The 24,067-nt window shown below is 43.4% G+C and overlaps 3 protein-coding genes and 17 non-coding genes across 20 annotated transcripts in view; 18 read left to right on the top strand and 2 right to left on the bottom strand.

Annotated features, from left to right (window-relative positions):
- The window catches only part of ldhd (lactate dehydrogenase D), a 79,102-nt gene that overhangs the window by 16,846 nt on the left and 38,189 nt on the right, over positions 1-24,067 (top strand). The window lies entirely within an intron of this gene.
- Positions 447-517, top strand: trnag-gcc (transfer RNA glycine (anticodon GCC)). Its single transcript has one exon. It is a non-coding gene; the product is annotated as a tRNA-Gly (tRNA).
- Positions 1,764-1,834, top strand: trnag-gcc (transfer RNA glycine (anticodon GCC)). The gene has a single exon. It is a non-coding gene; the product is annotated as a tRNA-Gly (tRNA).
- trnag-gcc (transfer RNA glycine (anticodon GCC)) lies at positions 2,089-2,159 on the top strand. Its single transcript has one exon. It is a non-coding gene; the product is annotated as a tRNA-Gly (tRNA).
- Positions 2,744-2,814, top strand: trnag-gcc (transfer RNA glycine (anticodon GCC)). The gene has a single exon. It is a non-coding gene; the product is annotated as a tRNA-Gly (tRNA).
- Positions 3,074-3,144, top strand: trnag-gcc (transfer RNA glycine (anticodon GCC)). The gene has a single exon. It is a non-coding gene; the product is annotated as a tRNA-Gly (tRNA).
- On the top strand, positions 4,383-4,453 carry trnag-gcc (transfer RNA glycine (anticodon GCC)). The gene has a single exon. It is a non-coding gene; the product is annotated as a tRNA-Gly (tRNA).
- On the top strand, positions 4,998-5,068 carry trnag-gcc (transfer RNA glycine (anticodon GCC)). The gene has a single exon. It is a non-coding gene; the product is annotated as a tRNA-Gly (tRNA).
- Positions 5,796-5,866, top strand: trnag-gcc (transfer RNA glycine (anticodon GCC)). The gene has a single exon. It is a non-coding gene; the product is annotated as a tRNA-Gly (tRNA).
- trnag-gcc (transfer RNA glycine (anticodon GCC)) lies at positions 6,127-6,197 on the top strand. The gene has a single exon. It is a non-coding gene; the product is annotated as a tRNA-Gly (tRNA).
- On the top strand, positions 9,820-9,890 carry trnag-gcc (transfer RNA glycine (anticodon GCC)). The gene has a single exon. It is a non-coding gene; the product is annotated as a tRNA-Gly (tRNA).
- On the top strand, positions 10,477-10,547 carry trnag-gcc (transfer RNA glycine (anticodon GCC)). The gene has a single exon. It is a non-coding gene; the product is annotated as a tRNA-Gly (tRNA).
- Positions 11,121-11,191, top strand: trnag-gcc (transfer RNA glycine (anticodon GCC)). Its single transcript has one exon. It is a non-coding gene; the product is annotated as a tRNA-Gly (tRNA).
- Positions 11,452-11,522, top strand: trnag-gcc (transfer RNA glycine (anticodon GCC)). Its single transcript has one exon. It is a non-coding gene; the product is annotated as a tRNA-Gly (tRNA).
- On the top strand, positions 12,430-12,500 carry trnag-gcc (transfer RNA glycine (anticodon GCC)). The gene has a single exon. It is a non-coding gene; the product is annotated as a tRNA-Gly (tRNA).
- trnag-gcc (transfer RNA glycine (anticodon GCC)) lies at positions 12,762-12,832 on the top strand. The gene has a single exon. It is a non-coding gene; the product is annotated as a tRNA-Gly (tRNA).
- On the top strand, positions 14,398-14,468 carry trnag-gcc (transfer RNA glycine (anticodon GCC)). The gene has a single exon. It is a non-coding gene; the product is annotated as a tRNA-Gly (tRNA).
- Positions 14,724-14,794, top strand: trnag-gcc (transfer RNA glycine (anticodon GCC)). Its single transcript has one exon. It is a non-coding gene; the product is annotated as a tRNA-Gly (tRNA).
- LOC142384542 (uncharacterized) lies at positions 15,087-17,756 on the bottom strand. The gene is made up of 2 exons (XM_075470846.1): positions 17,078-17,756; positions 15,087-16,970 (listed from the first exon to the last, which is right to left on the bottom strand). Exons 1-2 carry the CDS (start codon positions 17,754-17,756, stop codon positions 15,934-15,936), a joined length of 1,716 nt encoding a protein of 571 aa, XP_075326961.1. The 3' UTR covers positions 15,087-15,933.
- Positions 17,920-23,736, bottom strand: LOC142384541 (uncharacterized). The gene is made up of 6 exons (XM_075470844.1): positions 21,728-23,736; positions 20,784-21,588; positions 20,579-20,692; positions 19,588-19,656; positions 18,367-19,447; positions 17,920-18,238 (listed from the first exon to the last, which is right to left on the bottom strand). The coding sequence occupies exons 2-6, from the start codon at positions 20,872-20,874 to the stop codon at positions 17,920-17,922; spliced, it is 1,674 nt and encodes a 557-aa protein (XP_075326959.1). The 5' UTR covers positions 20,875-21,588; positions 21,728-23,736.

Here is a 24,067-nt window from a genome sequence, read left to right as displayed (position 1 = left end):
AAGAAAAGAAATATCTTGAACTTTTTGTTTTCGAAACATTTATGTAAGCTCCTCCCCTAAAATAATATGGGGAAAGGATGCCAAAAAAAAAGTTGGAAAATTGCATACATTGTAAGCATTGGTGGTTCAGTGGTAGAATTCTCGCCTGCCACGCGGGAGACCCGGGTCCGATTCCTGAACAATGCAACTGTACTTTAACGTACTTATGTGTCACGAACCTCAAAGAGGTAATGGATGTAAGGATCGAGTTTGAGTTATCCCACAGTCTTTCATGTGATACTGGGTTCGTAGATAATGGAGCAGCAGTAGTCTGGAGACTACTCAAAAGACAAGAAAAGAAATATCTTGAACTTTTTGTTTTCGAAACATTTATGTAACCTCCTCCCCTAAAATGATATGGGGAAAGGATGCCAAAAAAAAAAGTTGGAAAATAGCATATCTTGTAAGCATTGGTGGTTCAGTGGTAGAATTCTCGCCTGCCACGCGGGAGACCTGGGTTCGATTCCCGGCCAATGCAGCTGTACTTTAACATACTTATGTGTCACGAACCTCAAAGAGGTAATGGATGTGAGGATGGAGTTTAAGTTATCCCACAGTCTTTCATGTGATACTGGGTTCGTAGATAATGGAGCAGCAGTAGTCTGTAGACTATTCAAAAGAAAAGAAATATCTTGAACTTTTTGTTTTCGAAACATTTATGTAAGCTCCTCCCCTAAAATAATATGAGGAAAGGATGCCAAAAAAAAAGTTGGAAAATTGCATATATTGTAAGCATTGGTGGTTCAGTGGTAGAATTCTCGCCTGCCACGCGGAAGACCGGGGTCCGATTCCCGGCCAATGCAACTGTACTTTAACGTACTTATGTGTCACGAACCTCAAAGAGGTAATGGATGTGAGGATGGACTTTGAGTTATCCCACAGTCTCTCATGTGATACTGGGTTCTTAGATAATGGAGCAGCAGTTGTCTGGAGAATATTCAAAAGACAAGAAAATAAATATTTTGAACTTTTTGTTTTCGAAACATTTATGTAAGCTCCTCCCCTAAAATAATATGGGGAAAGGATGCCAAAAAAAACAGTTGGAAAATAGCATATCTTGTAATTATTGGTGGTTCAGTGGCAGAATTCTCGCCTAGCACGCGGGAGACCCGGGTCCGATTCCCGGCCAATTCAACTGTACTTTAACGTACTTATGTGTCACGAACCTCTAAGAGGTAATGGATGTGAGGATGGACTTTGAGTTATCCCACAGTCTTTCATGTGATACTGGGTTCTTAGATAATGGAGCAGCAGTTGTCTGGAGACTATTCAAAAGACAAGAAAAGAAATATTTTGAACTTTTTGTTTTCGAAACATTTATGTAAGCTCCTCCCCTAAAATAATATGGGGAAAGGATGCCAAAAAAAACAGTTGGAAAATAGCATATCTTGTAATTATTGGTGGTTCAGTGGCAGAATTCTCGCCTAGCACGCGGGAGACCCGGGTCCGATTCCCGGCCAATTCAACTGTACTTTAACGTACTTATGTGTCACGAACCTCTAAGAGGTAATGGATGTGAGGATGGACTTTGAGTTATCCCACAGTCTTTCATGTGATACTGGGTTCTTAGATAATGGAGCAGCAGTTGTCTGGAGACTATTCAAAAGACAAGAAAAGAAATATTTTGAACTTTTTGTTTTCGAAACATTTATGTAAGCTCCTCCCCTAAAATAATATGGGGAAAGAATGCCAAAAAAAAAGTTGGAAAAAAGCATATATTGTAAGCATTGGTGGTTCAGTGGTAGCATTCTCGCCTGCCACGCGGGAGACCCGGGTCCGATTCCCGGCCAATGCAACTGTACTTTAACGTACTTATGTGTCACGAACCTCAAAGAGGTAATGTATGTGAGGATGGAGTTTGAGTTATCCCACAGTCTTTCATGTGATACTCGGTTCGTAGATAATGGAGCAGCAGTAGTCTGTAGACTATTCAAAAGAAAAGAAATATCTTGAACTTTTTGTTTTCGAAACATTTATGTAAGCTCCTCCCCTAAAATAATATGGGGAAAGAATGCCAAAAAAAAAGTTGGAAAATAGAATATATTGTAAGCATTGGTGGTTCAGTTGTAGAATTCTCGCCTGCCACGCGGGAGACCCGGGTCCGATTCCCGGCCAATGCAACTGTACTTTAACGTACTTATGTGTCACGAACCTCAAAGAGGTAATGGATGTGAGGATCGAGTTTGAGTTATCCCACAGTCTTTCATGTGATACTGGGTTCGTAGATAATGGAGCAGCAGTAGTCTGGAGACTATTCAAAAGAAAAGAAATATCTTGAACTTTTTGTTTTCGAAACATTTATGTAAGCTCCTCCCCTAAAATAATATGAGGAAAGGGTGCCAAAAAAAAAGTTGGAAAATTGCATATATTGTAAGCATTGGTGGTTCAGTGGTAGAATTCTCGCCTGCCACGCGGAAGACCGGGGTCCGATTCCCGGCCAATGCAACTGTACTTTAACGTACTTATGTGTCACGAACCTCAAAGAGGTAATGGATGTGAGGATGGACTTTGAGTTATCCCACAGTCTCTCATGTGATACTGGGTTCTTAGATAATGGAGCAGCAGTTGTCTGGAGAATATTCAAAAGACAAGAAAATAAATATTTTGAACTTTTTGTTTTCGAAACATTTATGTAAGCACCTCCCCTAAAATAATATGGGGAAAGGATGCCAAAAAAAAAGTTGGAAAATAGCATATCTTGTAAGCATTGGTGGTTCAGTGGTAGAATTCTCGCCTGCCACGCGGGAGACCCGGGTCCGATTCCCGGCCAATGCAACTGTACTTTAACGTACTTATGTGTCACGAACCTCAAAGAGGTAATGGATGTGAGGATGGACTTTGAGTTATCCCACAGTCTTTCATGTGATACTGGGTTCTTAGATAATGGAGCAGCAGTTTTCTGGAGACTATTCAAAAGACAAGAAAAGAAATATTTTGAACTTTTTGTTTTCGAAACATTTATGTAAGCTCCTCCCCTAAAATAATATGGGGAAAGGATGCCAAAAAAAAAGTTGGAAAATAGCATATATTGTAAGCATTGGTGGTTCAGTGGTAGAATTCTCGCCTGCCACGCGGGAGACCCGGGTCCGATTCCCGGCCAATGCAACTGTACTTTAATGTACTTATGTGTCACGAACCTCAAAGAGGTAATGTATTTGAGGATGGAGTTTGAGTTATCCCACAGTCTTTCATGTGATACTCGGTTCGTAGATAATGGAGCAGCAGTAGTCTGTAGACTATTCAAAAGAAAAGAAATATCTTGAACTTTTTGTTTTCGAAACATTTATGTAAGCTCCTCCCCTAAAATAATATGGGGAAAGGATGCCAAAAAAAAAAAGTTGGAAAATAGCATATGTTGTAAGCATTGGTGGTTCTGTGGTAGAATTCACGCCTGCCACGCGGGAGACTGGGGTCCGATTCCCGGCCAATGCAACTGTACTTTAACGTACTTATGTGTCACGAACCTCAAAGAGGTAATGGATGTGAGGATGGACTTTGAGTTATCCCACAGTCTTTCATGTGATACTGGGTTCGTAGATAATGGATTAGCAGTTGTCTGTAGACTATTCAAAAGAAAAGAAATATCTTGAACTTTTTGTTTTCGAAACATTTATGTAAGCTCCTCCCCTAAAATAATATGGGGAAAGGATGCCAAAAAAAAAAGTTGGAAAATAGCATATCTTGTAAGCATTGGTGGTTCAGTGGTAGAATTCTCACCTGCCACGCGGGAGACCCGGTTCCGATTCCCGGCCAATGCAGCTGTACTTTAACATACTTATGTGTCACGAACCTCAAAGAGGTAATGGATGTGAGGATGGAGTTTGAGTTATCCCACAGTCTTTCATGTGATACTGGATTCGTAGATAATGGAGCAGCAGTAGTCTGTAGACTATTCAAAAGAAAATAAATATCTTGAACTTTTTGTTTTCGAAACATTTATGTAAGCTCCTCCCCTAAAATAATATGGGGAAAGGATGCCAAAAAAAACTGTTGGAAAATAGCATATCTTGTAATTATTGGTGGTTCAGTGGCAGAATTCTCGCCTAGCACGCGGGAGACCCGGGTCCGATTCCCGGCCAATTCAACTGTACTTTAACGTACTTATGTGTCACGAACCTCTAAGAGGTAATGGATGTGAGGATGGACTTTGAGTTATCCCACAGTCTTTCATGTGATACTGGGTTCTTAGATAATGGAGCAGCAGTTGTCTGGAGACTATTCAAAAGACAAGAAAAGAAATATTTTGAACTTTTTGTTTTCGAAACATTTATGTAAGCTCCTCCCCTAAAATAATATGGGGAAAGAATGCCAAAAAAAAAGTTGGAAAATAGCATATATTGTAAGCATTGGTGGTTCAGTGGTAGCATTCTCGCCTGCCACGCGGGAGACCCGGGTCCGATTCCCGGCCAATGCAACTGTACTTTAACGTACTTATGTGTCACGAACCTCAAAGAGGTAATGGATGTGAGGATCGAGTTTGAGTTATCCCACAGTCTTTCATGTGATACTGGGTTCGTAGATAATGGAGCAGCAGTCTGGAGACTATTCAAAAGAAAAGAAATATCTTGAACTTTTTGTTTTCGAAACATTTATGTAAGCTCCTCCCCTAAAATGATATTGAAAATAATTTATTCCCACTGTCTGAGCATTAATGCTATGGCTCGGTGAGGGTTGGCAGTGTCAGGGTCTGCAGCCGTTTTCCAGGACTCTTGATGATGCGGTGACCGATTACAAGGCATCACCAGCAGTATCAGCACCTCCGACTCTGTGTGTTAGAGCCCTAAGTGTAGGGGTGTTAAATAATTGCATCCCATCGGTCTAAAAAGACTTCTGAGTTGTTGCTGTTGGAAACTCGGGAAGTCTTTGTACTTTGGAATGTTCTCCCCTAAAAGAAAGTGGGGGAAAGAGTGAGACAGAGGGACGGGAAAAAAAATGGTGAAAAAAATGTTGCTTTCTAAGCATTGGTGGTTCAGTGGTAGAATTCTCGCCTGCCACGCGGGAGGCCCGGGTTCGATTCCCGGCCAATGCAACAGTTATTTTTTTCCTTTTGGGGTTTGGCATTGCTAACTACTGAGAAGTGTGACAATCAGACCTATCTAAACCCTTCAGACACAAAAAATTAAAAGAAAAAGGTGGACAATTTATTGTTTTGTAAGTAAGACAGAAAATAATTTTGTCCCACTGTCTTTAACGTACTTACCTCAACGAGGTAATCAATGTGAGGATGGAGTTTGAGTTATCCCACAGTCTTTCATGTGATACTGGGTTCGTAGATAATGGAGCAGCAGTAGTCTGTAGACAATTCAAAAGAAAATAAATATTTTGAACTTTTTGTTTTCGAAACATTTATGTAAGCTCCTCCCCTAAAATAATATGGGGAAAAGATGCCAAAAAAAAAAGTTGGAAAATAGCATATCTTGTAATTATTGGTGGTTCAGTGATAGAATTCTCGCCTGCCACGCGGGAGACCTGGGTCCGATTCCCGGCCAATGCAACTGTACTTTAATGTACTTATGTGTCACGAACCTCAAAGAGGTAATGGATGTGAGGATGGACTTTGAGTTATCCCACAGTCTTTCATGTGATACTGGGTTCTTAGATAATGGAGCAGCAGTTGTCTGGAGACTATTCAAAAGACAAGAAAAGAAATATTTTGAACTTTTTGTTTTCGAAACATTTATGTAAGCTCCTCCCCTAAAATAATATGGGGAAAGGATGCCCAAAAAAAAAAAGTTGGAAAATAGCATATCTTGTAAGCATTAGTGGTTCAGTGGTAGAATTCTCGCCTGCCACGCGGGAGACCCGGGTCCGATTCCCGGCCAATGCAACTGTACTTTAATGTACTTATGTGTCACGAACCTCAAAGAGGTAATGGATGTGAGGATGGACTTTGAGTTATCCCACAGTCTTTCATGTGATACTGGGTTCTTAGATAATGGAGCAGCAGTTGTCTGGAGACTATTCAAAAGACAAGAAAAGAAATATTTTGAACTTTTTGTTTTCGAAACATTTATGTAAGCTCCTCCCCTAAAATAATATGGGGAAAGGATGCCAAAAAAAAAAGTTGGAAAATAGCATATCTTGTAAGCATTGGTGGTTCAGTGGTAGAATTCTCGCCTGCCACGCGGGAGACCCGGGTCCGATTCCCGGCCAATGCAACTGTACTTTAACGTACTTATGTGTCACGAACCTCAAAGAGGTAATGGATGTGAGGATCGAGTTTGAGTTATCCCACAGTCTTTCATGTGATACTGAGTTCGTAGATAATGGAGCAGCAGTCTGGAGACTATTCAAAAGAAAAGAAATATCTTGAACTTTTTGTTTTCGAAACATTTATGTAAGCTCCTCCCCTAAAATAATATGGGGAAAGGATGCCAAAAAAAAGAGTTGGAAAATAGCATATCTTGTAATTATTGGTGGTTCAGTGGTTCCTCTTCCTACGGGCTCACCACCCGTGGGAGGGGCCATGGGGGTCGGGTGCAATGTGAGCTGGGCGGCAGCCGAAGGCGGGGACCTTGGCGGTCTGATCCTCGGCTACTGAAGCTGGCTCTTGGGACGTGGAACGTCACCTCTCTGCTGGGGAAGGAGCCTGAGCTGGTGCGCGAGGCTGAGCGGTTCCGGCTAGATATAGTCGGACTCACCTCGACGCATGGCTTGGGCTCCGGAACCAGCCTCCTCGAGAGGGGTTGGACTCTCTTCCACTCTGGAGTTGCCCGCGGTGAGAGGCGTAAAGCAGGTGTGGGCATACTTATCGCCCCCCAGCTGTGCGCCTGTACATTGGGGTTTACCCCGGTAGACGAGAGGGTAGCCTCCCTCCGCCTTAGGGTGGGGGGACGGGTCCTGACTGTTGTTTGTGCTTATGCACCGAACGGCAGTTCAGAGTACCCACCCTTTTTGGAGTCCCTGGAGGAGGCACTAGAGAGTGCTCCTCCGGGAGACTCCCTCGTCCTGCTGGGGGACTTCAATGCTCACATGGGCAATGACAGTGAGACCTGGAGGGGCGTGATTGGGAGGAACGGCCCCCCCGATCTGAATCAGAGTGGTGTTTTGTTGTTGGACTTCTGTGCTCGTCACGGATTGTCCATAACGAACACCATGTTCAGGCATAAGGGTGTCCATATGTGCACTTGGCACCAGGACACCCTAGGCCGCAGCTCGATGATCGACTTTGTAGTCGTATCATCGGACTTGCGGCCGTATGTCCTGGACACTCGGGTGAAGAGAGGGGCGGAGCTGTCAACTGATCACCACCTGGTGGTGAGTTGGCTCCGCTGGTGGGGGAGGAAGCCGGTCAGACCTGGCAGGCCCAAACGTATTGTGAGGGTCTGCTGGGAACGGCTGGCGGAATCCCCTGTAAGGAGGAGTTTCAACTCCCACCTCCGGCAGAGCTTCAACCATGTCCCGGGGGAGGTGGGGGACATTGAGCCCGAATGGGCCATGTTCCGTGCCTCCATTGTTGAGGCGGCCGACCGGAGCTGTGGCCACAAGGTGGTCGGTGCCTGTCGTGGCGGCAATCCCCGAACCCGCTGGTGGACCCCAGTGGTGAGGGAGGCCGTCAAGCTGAAGAAGGAGTCCTATCGGGCCTTTTTGGCCAGTGGGACTCTGGAAGCAGCTGATGGGTACCGACAGGCCAAGCGGAACGCAGCCTCGGCGGTTGCTGAGGCAAAAACTCGGGCTTGGGAGGAGTTCGGGGAGGCCATGGAGAACGATTTCCGGACGGCCTCGAGGAGATTCTGGTCCACCATCCGGCGGCTCAGGGGGGGGAAGCGGTGCATCGTCAACACCGTGTATGGTGAGGGCGGGGCTCTGCTGACTTCAACTAGGGACGTCGTGAGTCGGTGGGGGGAGTACTTCGAGGGCCTCCTCAATCCTACCGACACGCCTTCCGATGAGGAAGCAGAGTTGGGGAGCTCGGACGTGGGACCTCCCATTTCTGGGGCTGAGGTTGCCGAGGTGGTCAAAAAACTCCTCGGTGGCAAGGCCCCGGGGGTGGATGAGGTCCGTCCTGAGTTCCTCAAGGCTCTGGATGTTGTGGGGCTGTCTTGGTTGACACGCCTCTGCAGCATCGCGTGGACATCGGGGGCAGTGCCTCTGGACTGGCAGATCGGGGTGGTGGTCCCCCTCTTTAAAAAGGGGGACCGGAGGGTGTGTTCCAACTATAGGGGGATCACACTCCTCAGCCTCCCTGGTAAGGTCTTTTCGGGGGTACTGGAGAGGAGGATCCGCCGGATAGTCGAATCTCGGATTCAGGAGGTGCAGTGTGGTTTTCGTCCTGGCCGTGGAACAGTGGACCAGCTCTATACCCTCCGCAGGATCCTGGAGGGTGCATGGGAGTTCGCCCAACCGGTCTACATGTGTTTTGTGGACTTGGAGAAGGCGTTCGACCGTGTCCCTCGGGGACTCTTGTGGGGGGTTCTCCGGGAGTATGGAGTGCCGGACTCCTTGATATGGGCTGTTCGGTCTCTGTATGACCGGTGTCAGAGTTTGGTCCGCATTGCCGGCAGTAAGTCGGACATGTTTCCTGTGAGGGTTGGACTCCGTCAGGGCTGCCCTTTGTCACCGATTCTGTATATAATTTTTATGGACAGAATTTCTAGGCGCAGCCAGGGCGTTGAGGGGGTCCGGTTTGGCGACCTCAGAATCGGGTCTCTGCTTTTTGCGGACGATTTGGTTCTGTTGGCGTCGTCAGGCCGTGACCTTCAGCTCTCACTGGAGCGGTTCGCAGCCGAGTGTGAAGCGGCTGGGATGACCATCAGCACCTCAAAATCTGAGACCATGGTCTTCAGCCGGAAAAGGGTGGAATGCTCTCTTCGGGTCGGGAATGAGATCCTTCCCCAAGTGGAGGAGTTCAAGTATCTCGGGGTCTTGTTCACGAGTGAGGGACGAATGGAACAGGAGATTGACAGACGGATTGGTGCGGCGTCTGCAGTGATGCGGGCTCTGCACCGGCCCGTCGTGGTGAAGAAGGAGCTGAGCCAGAAGGCGAAGCTCTCGATTTACCGGTCAATCTATGTTCCTACCCTCACCTATGGTCACGAGCTGTGGGTAGTGACCGAAAGAACGAGATCGCGAATACAAGCGGCCGAAATGAGTTTCCTCCGCAGGGTGTCTGGGCTCTCCCTTAGAGATAGGGTGAGAAGCTCGGTCATCCGGGAGGGGCTCGGAGTAGAACCGCTGCTCCTCCGCATCGAGAGGAGTCAGATGAGGTGGCTCGGGCATCTGGTGAGAATGCCTCCTGGACGCCTCCCCGGTGAGGTGTTCCGGGCCCGTCCCACTGGGAGGAGGCCCCGGGGAAGACCCAGGACACGTTGGAGAGACTATGTCTCTCGGCTGGCCTGGGAACGCCTCGGGGTCCCCCCAGAAGAGCTGGAGGAAGTGGCCGGGGACAGGGACGTCTGGGTCTCTTTGCTCAAGCTGCTGCCCCCGCGACCCGATCCCCGGACCAGCGGAAGATAATGGATGGATGGATGGATGGTTCAGTGGTAGAATTCTCGCCTGCCACGCGGGAGACCCGGGTCCGATTCCCGGCCAATGCAACTGTACTTATGTGTCACGAACCTCAAAGAGGTAATGGATGTGAGGATGGAGTTTGAGTTATCCCACAGTCTTTCATGTGATACTGGGTTCGTAGATAATGGAGCAGCAGTAGTCTGTAGACTATTCAAAAGAAAAGAAATATCTTGAACTTTTTGTTTTCGAAACATTTATGTAAGCTCCTCCCCTAAAATAATATGGGGAAAAGATGCCAAAAAAAAAGTTGGAAAATAGCATATATTGTAAGCATTGGTGGTTAAGTGGTAGAATTCTCGCCTGCCACGCGGGAGACCCGGGTCCGATTCCCGGCCAATGCAACTGTAGTTTAACGTACTTATGTGTCACGAACCTCAAAGAGGTAATGGATGTGAGGATCGAGTTTGAGTTATCCCACAGTCTTTCATGTGATACTGGGTTCTTAGATAATGGAGCAGCAGTAGTCTGTAGACAATTCAAAAGAAAAGAAATATCTTGAACTTTTTGTTTTCGAAACATTTATGTAAGCTCCTCCCCTAAAATAATATGGGGAAAGGATGCCAAAATAAAAAGTTGGAAAATAGCATATCTTGTAAGCATTGGTGGTTCAGTGGTAGAATTCTTGCCTGCCACGCGGGAGACCCGTGTCTGATTCCCGGCCAATGCAACTGTACTTTAATGTACTTATGTGTCACGAACCTCAACGAGGTAATGGATGTGAGGTTGGAGTTTGAGTTATCCCACAGTCTTTCATGTGATACTGGGTTCTTAGATAATGGAGCAGCAGTTGTCTGGAGACTATTCAAAAGACAAGAAAATAAATATTTTGAACTTTTTGTTTTCGAAACATTTATGTAACCTCCTCTCCTAAAATAATATGGGGAAAGGATGCCAAAAAAAAAAGTTGGAAAATAGTATATCTTGTAAGCATTGGTGGTTCAGTGGTAGAATTCTCGCCTGCCACGCGGGAGACCCGGGTCCGATTCCCGGCCAATGCAACTGTACTTTAACGTACTTATGTGTCACGAACCTCAAAGAGGTAATGGATGTGAGGATGGAGTTTGAGTTATCCCACAGTCTTTCATGTGATACTGGGTTCGTAGATAATGGAGCAGCAGTAGTCTGTAGACTATTCAAAAGAAATATCTTGAACTTTTTGTTTTCGAAACATTTATGTAAGCTCCTCCCCTAAAATAATATGGGTAAAGGATGCCAAAAAAAAGTTGGAAAATAGCATATATTGTAAGCATTGGTGGTTCAGTGGTAGAATTCTCTCCTGCCACGCGGGAGACCCGGGTCCGATTCCCGGCCAATGAAACTGTACTTTAACGTACTTATGTGTCATGAACCTCAAAGAGGTAATGGATGTGAGGATGGACTTTGAGTTATCCCACAGTCTTTCATGTGATACTGGATTCGTAGATAATGGAGCAGCAGTAGTCTGTAGACTAGTCAAAAGAAAAGAAATATCTTGAACTTTTTGTTTTCGAAACATTTATGTAAGCTCCTCCCCTAAAATAATATGGGGAAAGAATGCCAAAAAAAAAGTTGGAAAATAGCATATATTTTAAGCCTTGGTGGTTCAGTGGTAGAATTCTCGCCTGCCATGCGGGAGACCCGGGTCCGATTCCCGGCCAATGCAACTGTACTTTAACGTACTTATGTGTCACGAACCTCAAAGAGGTAATGGATGTGAGGATGGAGTTTGAGTTATCCCACAGTCTTTCATGTGATACTGGGTTCTTAGATAATGGAGCAGCAGTTGTCTGGAGACTATTCAAAAGACAAGAAAATAAATATCTTGAACTTTTTGTTTTCGAAACATTTATGTAAGCTCCTCCCCTAAAATAATATGGGGAAAGGATGCCAAAAAAAAAAGTTGGAAAATAGCGTATGTTGTAAGCATTGGTGGTTCAGTGGTAAAATTCTTGCCTGCCACGCGGGAGACCCGGGTCCGATTCCCGGCCAATGCAGCTGTATTTTAACATACTTATGTGTCACGAACCTCAAAGAGGTAATGGATGTGATGATGGAGTTTGAGTTATCCCACAGTCTTTCATGTGATACTGGGTTCTTAGATAATGGAGCAGCAGTAGTCTGTAGACTATTCAAAAGAAAAGAAATATCTTGAACTTTTTGTTTTCGAAACATTTATGTAAGCTCCTCCCCTAAAATAATATGGGGAAAGGATGCCAAAAAAAACAGTTGGAAAATAGCATATCTTGTAATTATTGGTGGTTCAGTGGCAGAATTCTCGCCTAGCACGCGGGAGACCGGGGTCCGATTCCCGGCCAATTCAACTGTACTTTAACGTACTTATGTGTCACGAACCTCTAAGAGGTAATGTATGTGAGGATGGACTTTGAGTTATCCCACAGTCTTTCATGTGATACTGGGTTCTTAGATAATGGAGCAGCAGTTGTCTGTAGACTATTCAAAAGAAAAGAAATATCTTGAACTTTTTGTTTTCGAAACATTTATGTAAGCTCCTCCCCTAAAATAATATGGGGAAAGGATGCCAAAAAAAAAAAGTTGGAAAATAGCATGTGTTGTAAGCATTGGTGGTTCTGTGGTAGAATTGACGCCTGCCACGTGGGAGACCGGGGTCCGATTCCCGGCCAATGCAACTGTACTTTAACGTACTTATGTGTCACGAACCTCAAAGAGGTAATGGATGTGAGGATGGACTTTGAGTTATCCCACAGTCTTTCATGTGATACTGGATTCGTAGATAATGGAGCAGCAGTAGTCTGTAGACTATTCAAAAGAAAAGAAATATCTTGAACTTTTTGTTTTCGAAACATTTATGTAAGCTCCTCCCCTAAAATAATATGGGGAAAGAATGCCAAAAAAAAAGTTGGAAAATAGCATATATTGTAAGCATTGGTGGTTCAGTTGTAGAATTCTCGCCTGCCACGCGGGAGACCCGGGTCCGATTCCCGGCCAATGCAACTGTACTTTAACGTACTTATGTGTCACGAACCTCAAAGAGGTAATGGATGTGAGGATCGAGTTTGAGTTATCCCACAGTCTTTCATGTGATACTGGGTTCGTAGATAATGGAGCAGCAGTAGTCTGGAGACTATTCAAAAGACAAGAAAAGAAATATCTTGAACTTTTTGTTTTCGAAACATTTATGTAAGCTCCTCCCCTAAAATCATATGGGGAAAGGATGCCAAAAAAAAAAAGTTGGAAAATAGCACATGTTGTAAGCATTGGTGGTTCAGTGGTAGAATTCTCGCCTGCCATGCGGGAGACCCGGGTCCGATTCCCGGCCAATGCAACTGTACTTTAAAGTACTTATGTGTCACGAACCTCAAAGAGGTAATGGATGTGAGGATGGACTTTGAGTTATCCCACAGTCTTTCATGTGATACTGGGTTCGTAGATAATGGAGCAGCAGTTGTCTGTAGACTATTCAAAAGAAAAGAAATATCTTGAACTTTTTGTTTTCGAAACATTTATGTAAGCTCCTCCCCTAAAATAATATGGGGAAAGGATGCCAAAAAAAAAAAGTTGGAAAATAGCATATGTTGTAAGCATTGGTGGTTCGGTGGTAGAATTCTCGCCTGCCACGCGGGAGACCCTGGTCCGATTCCCGGCCTATGCAACTGTACTTTAAGGTACTTATGTGTCACGAACCTCAAAGAGGTAATGGATATGAGGATGGACTTTGAGTTATCCCACAGTCTTTCATGTGATACTGGGTTCTTAGATAATGGAGCAGCAGTTGTCTGTAGACTATTCAAAAGAAAAGAAATATCTTGAACTTTTTGTTTTCGAAACATTTATGTAAGCTCCTCCCCTAAAATAATATGGGGAAAGGATGCCAAAAAAAAAAGTTGGAAAATAGTCTATGTTGTAAGCATTGGTGGTTCAGTGGTAGAAATCTTGCCTGCCACGCGGGAGACCCGGGTCCGATTCCCGGCCAATGCAGCTGTATTTTAACATACTTATGTGTCACGAACCTCAAAGAGGTAATGGATGTGAGGATGGAGTTTGAGTTATCCCACAGTCTTTCATGTGATACTGGGTTCTTAGATAATGGAGCAGCAGTAGTCTGTAGACTATTCAAAAGAAAATAAATATCTTGAACTTTTTGTTTTCGAAACATTTATGTAAGCTCCTCCCCTAAAATAATATGGGGAAAGGATGCCAAAAAAAACAGTTGGAAAATAGCATATCTTGTAATTATTGGTGGTTCAGTGGCAGAATTCTCGCCTAGCACGCGGGAGACCCGGGTCCGATTCCCGGCCAATTCAACTGTACTTTAACGTACTTATGTGTCACGAACCTCTAAGAGGTAATGGATGTGAGGATGGACTTTGAGTTATCCCACAGTCTTTCATGTGATACTGGGTTCTTAGATAATGGAGCAGCAGTTGTCTGGAGACTATTCAAAAGACAAGAAAAGAAATATTTTGAACTTTTTGTTTTCGAAACATTTATGTAAGCTCCTCCCCTAAAATAATATGGGGAAAGGATGCCAAAAAAAAAAAGTTGGAAAATAGCATATGTTGTAAGCATTGTTGGTTCTTTGGTAGAATTCACGCCTGCCACGCGGGAGACCGGGGTCCGATTCCCGGCCAATGCAACTGTACTTTAACGTACTTATGTGTCACGAACCTCAAAGAGGTAATGGATGTGAGGATGGACTTTGAGTTATCCCACAGTCTTTCATGTGATACTGGGTTCTTAGATAATGGAGCAGCAGTTGTCTGTAGACTATTCAAAAGAAAAGAAATATCTTGAACTTTTTGTTTTCGAAACATTTATGTAAGCTCCTCCCCTAAAATAATATGGGGAAAGAATGCCAAAAAAAAAGTTGGAAAATAGCATATATTGTAAGCATTGGTGGTTCAGTGGTAGCATTCTCGCCTGCCACGCGGGAGACCCGGGTCCGATTCCCGGCCAATGCAACTGTACTTTAACGTACTTATGTGTCACGAACCTCAAAGAGGTAATGTATGTGAGGATGGAGTTTGAGTTATCCCACAGTCTTTCATGTGATACTGGATTCGTAGATAATGGAGCAGCAGTAGTCTGTAGACTATTCAAAAGAAAAGAAATATCTTGAACTTTTTGTTTTCGAAACATTTATGTAACCTCCTCCCCTAAAATAATATGGGGAAAGGATGCCAAAAAAAATAGTTGGAAAATAGCATATGTTGTAAGCATTGGTGGTTCAGTGGTAGAATTCTCGCCTGCCACGCGGGAGACCCGGGTCCGATTCCCGGCCAATGCAACTGTACTTTAACGTACTTATGTGTCACGAACCTCAAAGAGGTAATGGATGTGAGGATCGAGTTTGAGTTATCCCACAGTCTTTCATGTGATACTGGGTTCGTAGATAATGGAGCAGCAGTAGTCTGGAGACTACTCAAAAGACAAGAAAAGAAATATCTTGAACTTTTTGTTTTCGAAACATTTATGTAACCTCCTCCCCTAAAATGATATGGGGAAAGGATGCCAAAAAAAAAAGTTGGAAAATAGCATATCTTGTAAGCATTGGTGGTTCAGTGGTAGAATTCTCGCCTGCCACGCGGGGGCAAGTTGCGTATAGCTGTAACACAGTGACAGCCAATGAAATTGCACCATTTTTGGTGCTGTCCGAGGTTCTGATCCAAACTCTGAATGATTGTCGCGACCCTGGTTCGAATCCCATCTGTGACAAAGTTAAATATTTATTGAATCAAATTAGCTGTTTGTATTTTAAGACAAACAGTTATTTTTGATTCAATAAATATGAATCCCACTTTGTTATTAATTGTACTTATAATTATGTTGGTTTATTATTAGTATTTTAATCATTTATTGTATTTTACTGGTGGTCTATTATTTATAAACTATTTGAAATATGATTTAGTGAATTAAAAGCTTTACATGTTATTTTTTATATATATATATATATATATATTCAGGCTGAACAGTGAGACAAGAGACGGTTTTATGCACTTCAACTTGTAGCTAATACTTTAGCAAACATGTTTGCAATGAAAAATTGTTCTTATAGGAAATCTGCAAGATTTTTCTGCAAGATCTTTACTTTTAAAATAACCTTTTTAAAGAGGAATCAGTGTTTTTACTGAAGGATAGAAGTACTTTTATCACTGTCAGAATTTATTACTTAAAATTGCTGATTTTAGATCCCTCAAAATGTAAGATCCAGGATGGACCTGCTGAATTGGCCTTCTCTGTGACAGACAGACAGAAATAAAAACCATGAGGCAAATCATTTAGAGACCAAAGTTTGTATCAAGGTCCCTCTACACAAACATTTTAAAATACTTTTTACATAATAATACTAACAAAATAATACTTTTTACATAATAATAATAAATCAGAATAAACAAATACAGATATATACAGATATTTTATGAAAGATCATTTTTTCTTCTCCTCTTTCCATCTCTTTTTTTCCTCCTCAAAAAAAGGAGACTTGGAGAAGTCCATCCAGCTCATCTCTTTGGTCATTCCCTTTTTGCCATAGAGGGCATGGACTTTTGAGGGGCAGTAGATGTACTTCCCTGCCACTCCAGGGAAGTTGGTGTGAATATGTGGGCTGTTTGGTCCCTGTTTCAGCTCCACATGGCAGAACCGACAGAGACGGCCAGGTTGTTGGGAGTCGGTTCTTTTTCTTTTTTTTTCGTTTTTTTCTTCCACTCTTTTCTTTGTGTCTTCCAGCTCCCTCAGAAAGAACGGAGTGGATGAAAAATCCTCAAATGACATTTTGGGGTTTGAGAGTCCCTCGGCAGCATATATTTTGTGCACCTTGGTGGAGCAGTAAAAATACCGCACAGGCCCTTGTTGGAAGAAATAATGTATTGAGGATCCATCCGTCCCATATCTGGACTTAGGCTGTCCACAGGCGAGACAGTTCTTTGTCTGTCTTTGTTTCTGTTGTGACTGTTGGTGCTGTTGGGTCTGTAGGATTCCTTGCACAATTCTTTCAATGGAGTCTTGTGTCATGGGTGCAGGTGATGAAGTTGTTGGGGGGTTAAATTGTACAGGGTCAATGGTGACTACAGGAACTGTGGCAGTCTTACTCCCCTCAGTAAGAGAGTGCCACAGTTGCTGAGTCTCCAGTAATTTTTCAGGGCTTGTGTTGAGCGAAGAACTGGCATTTAAAAGCTTTGCCCGGTGCTTCACATAGCGGGAGATGTGTAGCCTGGTTGTGGGGTGCAGCAAGCTGTTGGGATCTGTGGCAGCCTGTTGAACCACATCTGCATATTGCTGATCCACAAGCTTTAACATGTCCTTTTCCCCATGAAATTTCTGCAGCAAGCCATCAACTGCCTCTTTCATTGGTGTTGTCCAGCGTGTGTGGTCAAGGACAAAGACCCGTCCACCTGTTTTAACGGGTCCAATGCGGGCACTCCGTGGTGAGGATCTCAGAGGGAGAGGTGTGGCGCCTGACGTTTCTGTAACGAAATTTAAAAAAATCTGTATTCAAAAATAGTCTCTCTTTTTCATGTTATTCAGTGATGATGTAATGAAGAAATGTGTCTAAAACATTCTCTTTATTTACCTGCAGTAGCTAGAGGTTCCTGCTTGGTCTCTGACTGCATCTCCTGCCTTCCTGGAGCAGAGGGTTCACCAGCAGAGAGTGGGTGGCTGGTAGAGGGCATCACATCTGGAGCTTCGACTCTGGAGGGGGAGGGTGTCTGCACAAGCGACAGAGGCAAAAGAGCAAGTTGTTCTTCGCTCTTCTTGCTTCTGTGCTTGTCCCAGTCCAGAGGGACTGGACGGCAGTCTGGCTCTTGGTATTCAAGGCCAAACCTCTCTCCAGTGTCTGCTCCGTCATGGTGAAGTGCTGGATACTTCTCCTGCCCTGTTACCCTCTTGGAGGCACAATTGATCTCAGCAATTAATGCTGGATCAAACACAGCAGGCAGGATGACATCTGGCTGCTTGAGGTCCACGAGTCTTTGAAAGTTCCATCGGGCCACACCTGTCATGCCCTGCGCCTGAAACAGTTCAGTTGACACGTGGGTTCCTGTAATCCACTGGGCCTGGTGGAAATGGTACCCCTCCTGCTGTGATGTGCCTCTGACTGGAATCCAAAGTGGGACTTTGGCACCTTCTCCAGGTATGTGGTTGAGCTGAAGAGTTCCACCATACCTGTACATGATTCCGTCAGACAGCTCAGGGTCACTAAGACACCCGCGGAGAATGTGGACCCTCTGTATGCGCCAGGTCTTCAGCATCGATGGCTTGTACAGGGAGACATCATTTGGGTCCTTGGTTAGGTGAAAATGTTTCAGCACATTCTCAACCCTTTCCAACAGCTCTCTGGGTGGTGGTATCTGAGTCCTGCAGTGCTCACGTACATGCTGCTTGGTCGGATTAGCCGGACGGATGTTGCAGAACTCATAGGCCTTTTTTAGCCTTTTCTAGCCTTTTCAGGTCTTCCTGATCCACCACAGAGAAGGCAGCAGAGAGGAGCTGACAGAAAGTGCTGTGAAGCGGATGATGTTCCGACGTGCACTCCTGAGAAAAGCGCCTCAGGCAGTGGAACAAGTCCAGTTTCACAACAATTTCCGTGTTGTATTGAGCCCTTGAGGCACATCTGTTTTGCAGGTGACCAGAGGTTGCTGCAGCAATGTGGGAAGGGGTAGTCTTCCACGCATCCCAGTCTAGATGTTCACCTGGGATGGAGTTTGGCATCTTAAATGCAGCGCAGCAATCCCTAAATGCGAGATGCAAAGATATGAGATATGTTACATCATTTACCCTAATTTGCTCAAATGTAAACCTTAACAGGCACAACATTAGTAGTTTAAAAAGGCAGTAAAAAGAGAAGATGACATTTCTCACCTGTCTACCCAGTGGTAGCCTGCCTTTTCCACTCCAGCATCACTGTACCTCTTGGCCAACCCTCTGTACATTGGTTCCAAGGACCTGTCTGATTCTGACTGAACCATCACCCAGGATAGTATCATCCAGTTCTCGTTCATGATGGCATAACTGGACATGACCCCAGATGCCAAAGTTACTTTTCTTGCAACTTTCCGAGTGTGATCGGATCTGAGCACGTGCCCAAAAGTGCCTTTCAGAAACTGAGACATGGCTGGCTCTTGATGTCTGAACTCGCTGATTAAACAGTCAGTCAGGTAGAAACTGGAAACAAAGACTCCACACCAGCCGTCTGGATCTTCGTATCCGCCAAAAGCATAAGGTGTTATTTCCTTCCTCAGAAACTGCCCTATCGTCTTCTGGCCATGCGCGCCAGCCTCAGCATCCCAAACGCTTTCTATGGCTTGCAGATATGCCAGATGAGCTCGCTCATACTTGAGACGCATGAGCTCATTCACTTGCTTTGCCATATCTGTTGGTGACTTGCCAGAGCGCCTCAGCTCATCCATTACTGACTTGCAAATTGCCTTCTTGTAAGTGAGAAATGCAGGGAGAAGGTTTGTAAATCTTTTTGGTAGCTTCTCTAGCCATCGTGGACTGTCAGCAAACCAGTTCCTCCGACAGGCCTTACAGCACAGTCGTGAAGACAAGATGTAATATTGACCACTGGAGCCAACAATTACTCGAGGCCTGCCCACACCTGAAGAAACCACCTGTGGATGGGGACAGCCATGGAGACACGGAAGGATGTAATTGTTTCTTAATCTACCCATAATTTTGGTTTCAGGTTTCCAAATAAAAAATGGATGGAGCTGGAAGAAGTTGGGTGATGGGAGCTCAGCGACTGTATCGATTAGTTCAGGCTGTGGAGGAAGACGCCACAGTGAAATTGTATTCCCTGGGTTACGCACGGGGCGAGACCCAGGCCACAGCCCAAGATCTTGAAGCTCTGTCCTCATCCATAGTTTTTGATGTTGGGAACAGTTCCAGCTGCTCATGTCATGGTCACGCTCTGGCAGAGGCACAGGGATGGGTGGTTCTGCTGAGGAAGTTCAGACATGACACAACTGTAATTAGAGACTTAACAAAGAAAATATATATTTTTAGGCTGAACGAGTAAAATGGCTAAAATAGAGTGAAGAAAAACATTTAAAAAAATGTTTACATGCTTTCTATACTTACCATCTTTAGTACTCTCCTTAAAAGTAAGTGCTCTGGATGCAGAGGAGCAAGTAGCACTTGTGTTGGAATCTGAAAAGAAGTGACATCTTTTTGTGAGACTTTGAGGCAGTTGTCACCACCTTGACATTTTCAAGCATTTCAACTAACTGTAAACATCTATGCAAAAGTGACATATATGGTTGTATTCGGAAAAGCCGAACAAAAAACAATATGAGAGTGAAGTGAATGTATTACAAACAAATTTTTTTTAAATTGAGGGGAAACACAACTGTACAAAAAACAAGTTTTAGAGGTCTTCAAACAGTGCAAGAAAACACACTATAAATGTATCTAGCCAAGACTTTTGAAGGTTGAACCTTGTAAACAAAAGTGTTGGCTGCATAAAAGTAAAAAGTGCAGTCAGAAAGGTTTTGTTGTTTTCACACAAACTGTAAAAAAGTAATTGTAACTCCAGTCAGTGTCTCTGTTAGTTGAATACTAATTAGATGGGTGTATAACACCCCTGATTCCCCCCCACCCCCCTGTCACTCTCCATGTGATAATTGTCTGTCCCTGGCAGGACATTGCTGCCTCCCCCACATGCTGGCTGAATGGGGCGTGTTCTCACCTGTGAATAGCCACTCAATCACCTGGTACTTAACATGTGAATAGCGATAGGTGTGGCCTAGGAAGCTGCTGCAGTGTGAGACTACAGAAAATCCAAAGATTTCTGTTCACTCTCTTTAAAAAGGGCCAGCTATATAATTTATTTAAAAATATATATATTTGAAAACTAGAAGTTTTGAGGTTTTTAATGGTGTCACTTATATGTTTCAATGACAAAAACTCACAGAGTTACAGATGTGTTTTTGGAGATGTGTTAAAAATGCCCACCGGTGGGCTTTAGACCCCAGAGCACCATAATGTGATAATATCATTTTAAAGTGGTGATTGAAACTATACTGACTTGTGCGTTAAACAGATGTGTCATGGAATATTAGTGGAAACATACCTGTGAATGACTCAGATGGTTTCTTTGCTCTTGTGTCTTTTGAGCCTGCAGTTTCTGTCACAAGGAATGACAGCTCTGGTGGTAGGGGCACAGGTGTCTTCCTTTTCACAGTTGCTGGGAGTGGACCCACAGAAAAATATTAGAAAAATTAACCACATATTCAACCCAACATTTGATTAAAATAACAGTATTGAATGATTTTTACCGTCAACTGTTGATGTTTGCAGTTCATCAACTGTATCAGGAGGTCTGGACTGAGTCGAAGATGGAACTACAACAGAAAAAGCATCGGTCATTCAAATATTCATGGTGAATGTAAAGAGTTGATGTTAGTAGGAACTCAAACAGCCATTAGCTTGCTTCTCCTGCTTTTCAGAGCTTCATAAACAGTCTCACAATGTTTTCATATCTAATTCCCACACACATAGCAAACTAAACTGTTTCTCTGTCCAAGCAAGTGAAGCAATGTGGCTCAGTGAACAAGCATGCATTCAAGTGTTAGTGATGCTGGGCATTGCTTGATTTGTTTCAATGATAACAAAACTGAAGAACAAAAATCTATACTCACCCTCATTTTGGTTGGATCAATTCATAGTCCTTATGACAATAAGAGTGACAGCAGCATACAACCAAATATTTAACAGGAACATGGCCGGAACATGGCCCAAACGCAAAAACACACAGAACAAAATGAGTTTAAGTTTCAGTTTTGGAGGGTCATTCATCATGAAAGAGAGTCACACTCCAATCCTGAAACCTGTGAGCTAAAAACCTGTCTTTGCTGCTGAAGAAACTTCCTCTTTGGCTGCTGCCACTGATGGCACAGCAGCTGATCACAAAGAGAAACAGAGACATAAGTATTGGAACTATTAAATAAAAAAACAGACTCACCCATCATCGATTCTGTCTTCCAGCCACTGTGATAACAATGGACTTACTGCTTTCAGATAGGACCTTTGATGGTGAGATGCTCAACATGGCACTTTCCAGCTCCTCATCTTCATCCATCACTGTACAAAAAAAGGAATAAAAATGACTGGTTCCATTTATAATCAGTTCAAAATGACCACATATCATGCTCGATTTAATTTGAAAAATGTTATATGATATATATATGATATGAATAAGAATATTTACAAAATAACTTGCCCAGAGGTTTAGTTGGTGCACGTACAGCAGGCCTGGAAACAGAGGCTCTGTGCTGCTTCTCCCGCAGGTAATGCTGCAGCTTGTGCATGCGTGTCCCTGGAAGGCAGTTCTTTTTAATAATGAAGTCTGCAAAGCCATCAGCTCTGCTGTCCCATATCTCCTTCCAGGTGCTTTTGCTACGGGAGCCGAAGCCCACCAGCTGATCATCTTCAGAAGATGCTGCTACAACACCCTCAACATTTAAAGTAGTCTGAATCTCTGTAAAACTGAGTGCATATTCCACAAATGTGAAGAGACTGTCTTTGTTATGCCCCTCAGTTTGACTGATTCCTAAAGCCTCTTCCTTCTGGAGATTCTTAATCAGGTACAAAGTATACCCAACATCATTCTCCAAAAGCCACCTAAAAGACTTCCCTTTATATTTGCCAAACTGCAGGATGTAGTCTCCATGCACCTCTGTCATATCTGTGACATCACCACCTCTCAGACGGACCATACTCAGAGCATTCTGTCGCACAAGCTCTGCTCTCATGGGTGCAGATTTATCTTGAAGACTCTTCTCATCCTTAATGTGTTTGGCCTCAGGAGAAGGGTCCTGGAGGGGAAAACCAAGAGGCCCCTTGCGGAAAACTACTTGAATTTTCCCAGGAAAGAAAATAGTTTTCTTCTGCATCTTAACCTGTGAAACAGTAAAGTAAACAGTTAATTTTTGGTTTTTAGATTCCACTTTGAGAAAATACTAATGACATATGTATTTTACATGTTATTTTCACATCAACTTTAATATTCTAGCTCAAAGGATAGTCCTATTAAAAACCTGTTACTCTCCATCATCTTATCCTTAAAGAGGTCAAGATGAGAGCAGAGGCACAGGTAGAGAGAGATAGGACAGTGTGTGCATATGAGTGCACAGATTTTTTAGTGTGTATAAGAAAGAAAGAGGAGGGAAAAATACTTTGAGTAATAATTAAATTGTCACTCTGGAGCTTTACTCCAATTGTATTATTCCAAAAACAATCAAAAGTAATCCCTTGATACACAGCCTACAGAAAAAAATAATCAATATTTATGTAATGTCATTACATTTATGTATCATTTATGTAAATAATAAATATTAACTGGACAGAAAGACCGGAGTCCTAAGATGCGTTAGCGACACAAGGTGGGTGTAAGATAACATACAGTAGCACCGATAGCGCCAGCCTCTTACAGCTGGCGTTAAGTCAACACATCGTTAAAAAAAATAATAACTCAGTAATAACGACCAGATAGCTTACCGTTATAACATGAAAGCCTATACATGAATATGAATGAAAATTTTCATTCATCATTTTACGTTTCATTTCATTCATCATTTGACGTATCATTACACAGCGTTACGTTGTATTTTATCAGCAGTTACTATGAACTTCGAACTAAAGTTTATGATGTACTTTTTTTAAATATCTATCCACGAAGGCGGGTGAAAAATAATATACAGTAACAACGATAGCGCGAGCTTACAGTAACACTGGTAGCTTACAGTAACTGGTAGCGCCAGTTTCTTAAAGCTGGCGTTAAGTCAACACATCGTTAAAAAATTGAATAACTCTCAAATAATGACCAGATAGCTTACCGTTATAACATGAAAGCCTATGGATGAATATGAATGAAAATTTTCATTCATCATTTGGCGTATCATTGTAAAACGTTAAGTTGTATTTTATTAGCAGTTACTATGAACTACGAACGTCATTTCATGATGTACTTTTTTCAATATATATCCACATTAATATGTCCTTACCTTTTATCGATGAGCACACGTAAAAATCTCTGAAAATCAGCGAAGCGCAGTCCCGTTCTCATGGAAATTTACTGGGAAAACTTTTCAAAACTTTCTATCGGCATCCTGTAGAAAAAGGCGAAACAGCGCCAAAACACGTAGTGGTCGAAAGTATATTACATCCGTAGTGGTTTAGCACTACCATAGAGAATGAATGGGATTTGGTTTAGGGCCGTTTAGCTAAACAATTCTCGGCTGCCGCGCCGGAGACCCGGGTTCGATTCCCGGCCAATGCAGCTGTACTTTAACATACTTATGTGTCACGAACCTCAAAGAGGTAATGGATGTGAGGATGGAGTTTAAGTTATCCCACAGTCTTTCATGTGATACTGGGTTCGTAGATAATGGAGCAGCAGTAGTCTGTAGACTATTCAAAAGAAAAGAAATATCTTGAACTTTTTGTTTTCGAAACATTTATGTAAGCTCCTCCCCTAAAATAATATGAGGAAAGGATGCCAAAAAAAAAGTTGGAAAATTGCATATATTGTAAGCATTGGTGGTTCAGTGGTAGAATTCTC

Source organism: Odontesthes bonariensis, chromosome 7 (genome assembly GCF_027942865.1).
Source record: "Odontesthes bonariensis isolate fOdoBon6 chromosome 7, fOdoBon6.hap1, whole genome shotgun sequence".
Taxonomy (NCBI): domain Eukaryota; kingdom Metazoa; phylum Chordata; class Actinopteri; order Atheriniformes; family Atherinopsidae; genus Odontesthes; species Odontesthes bonariensis.
Note: the sequence above shows the minus strand (reverse complement) of the source record. Positions and strands in the feature narration are given on the sequence as shown.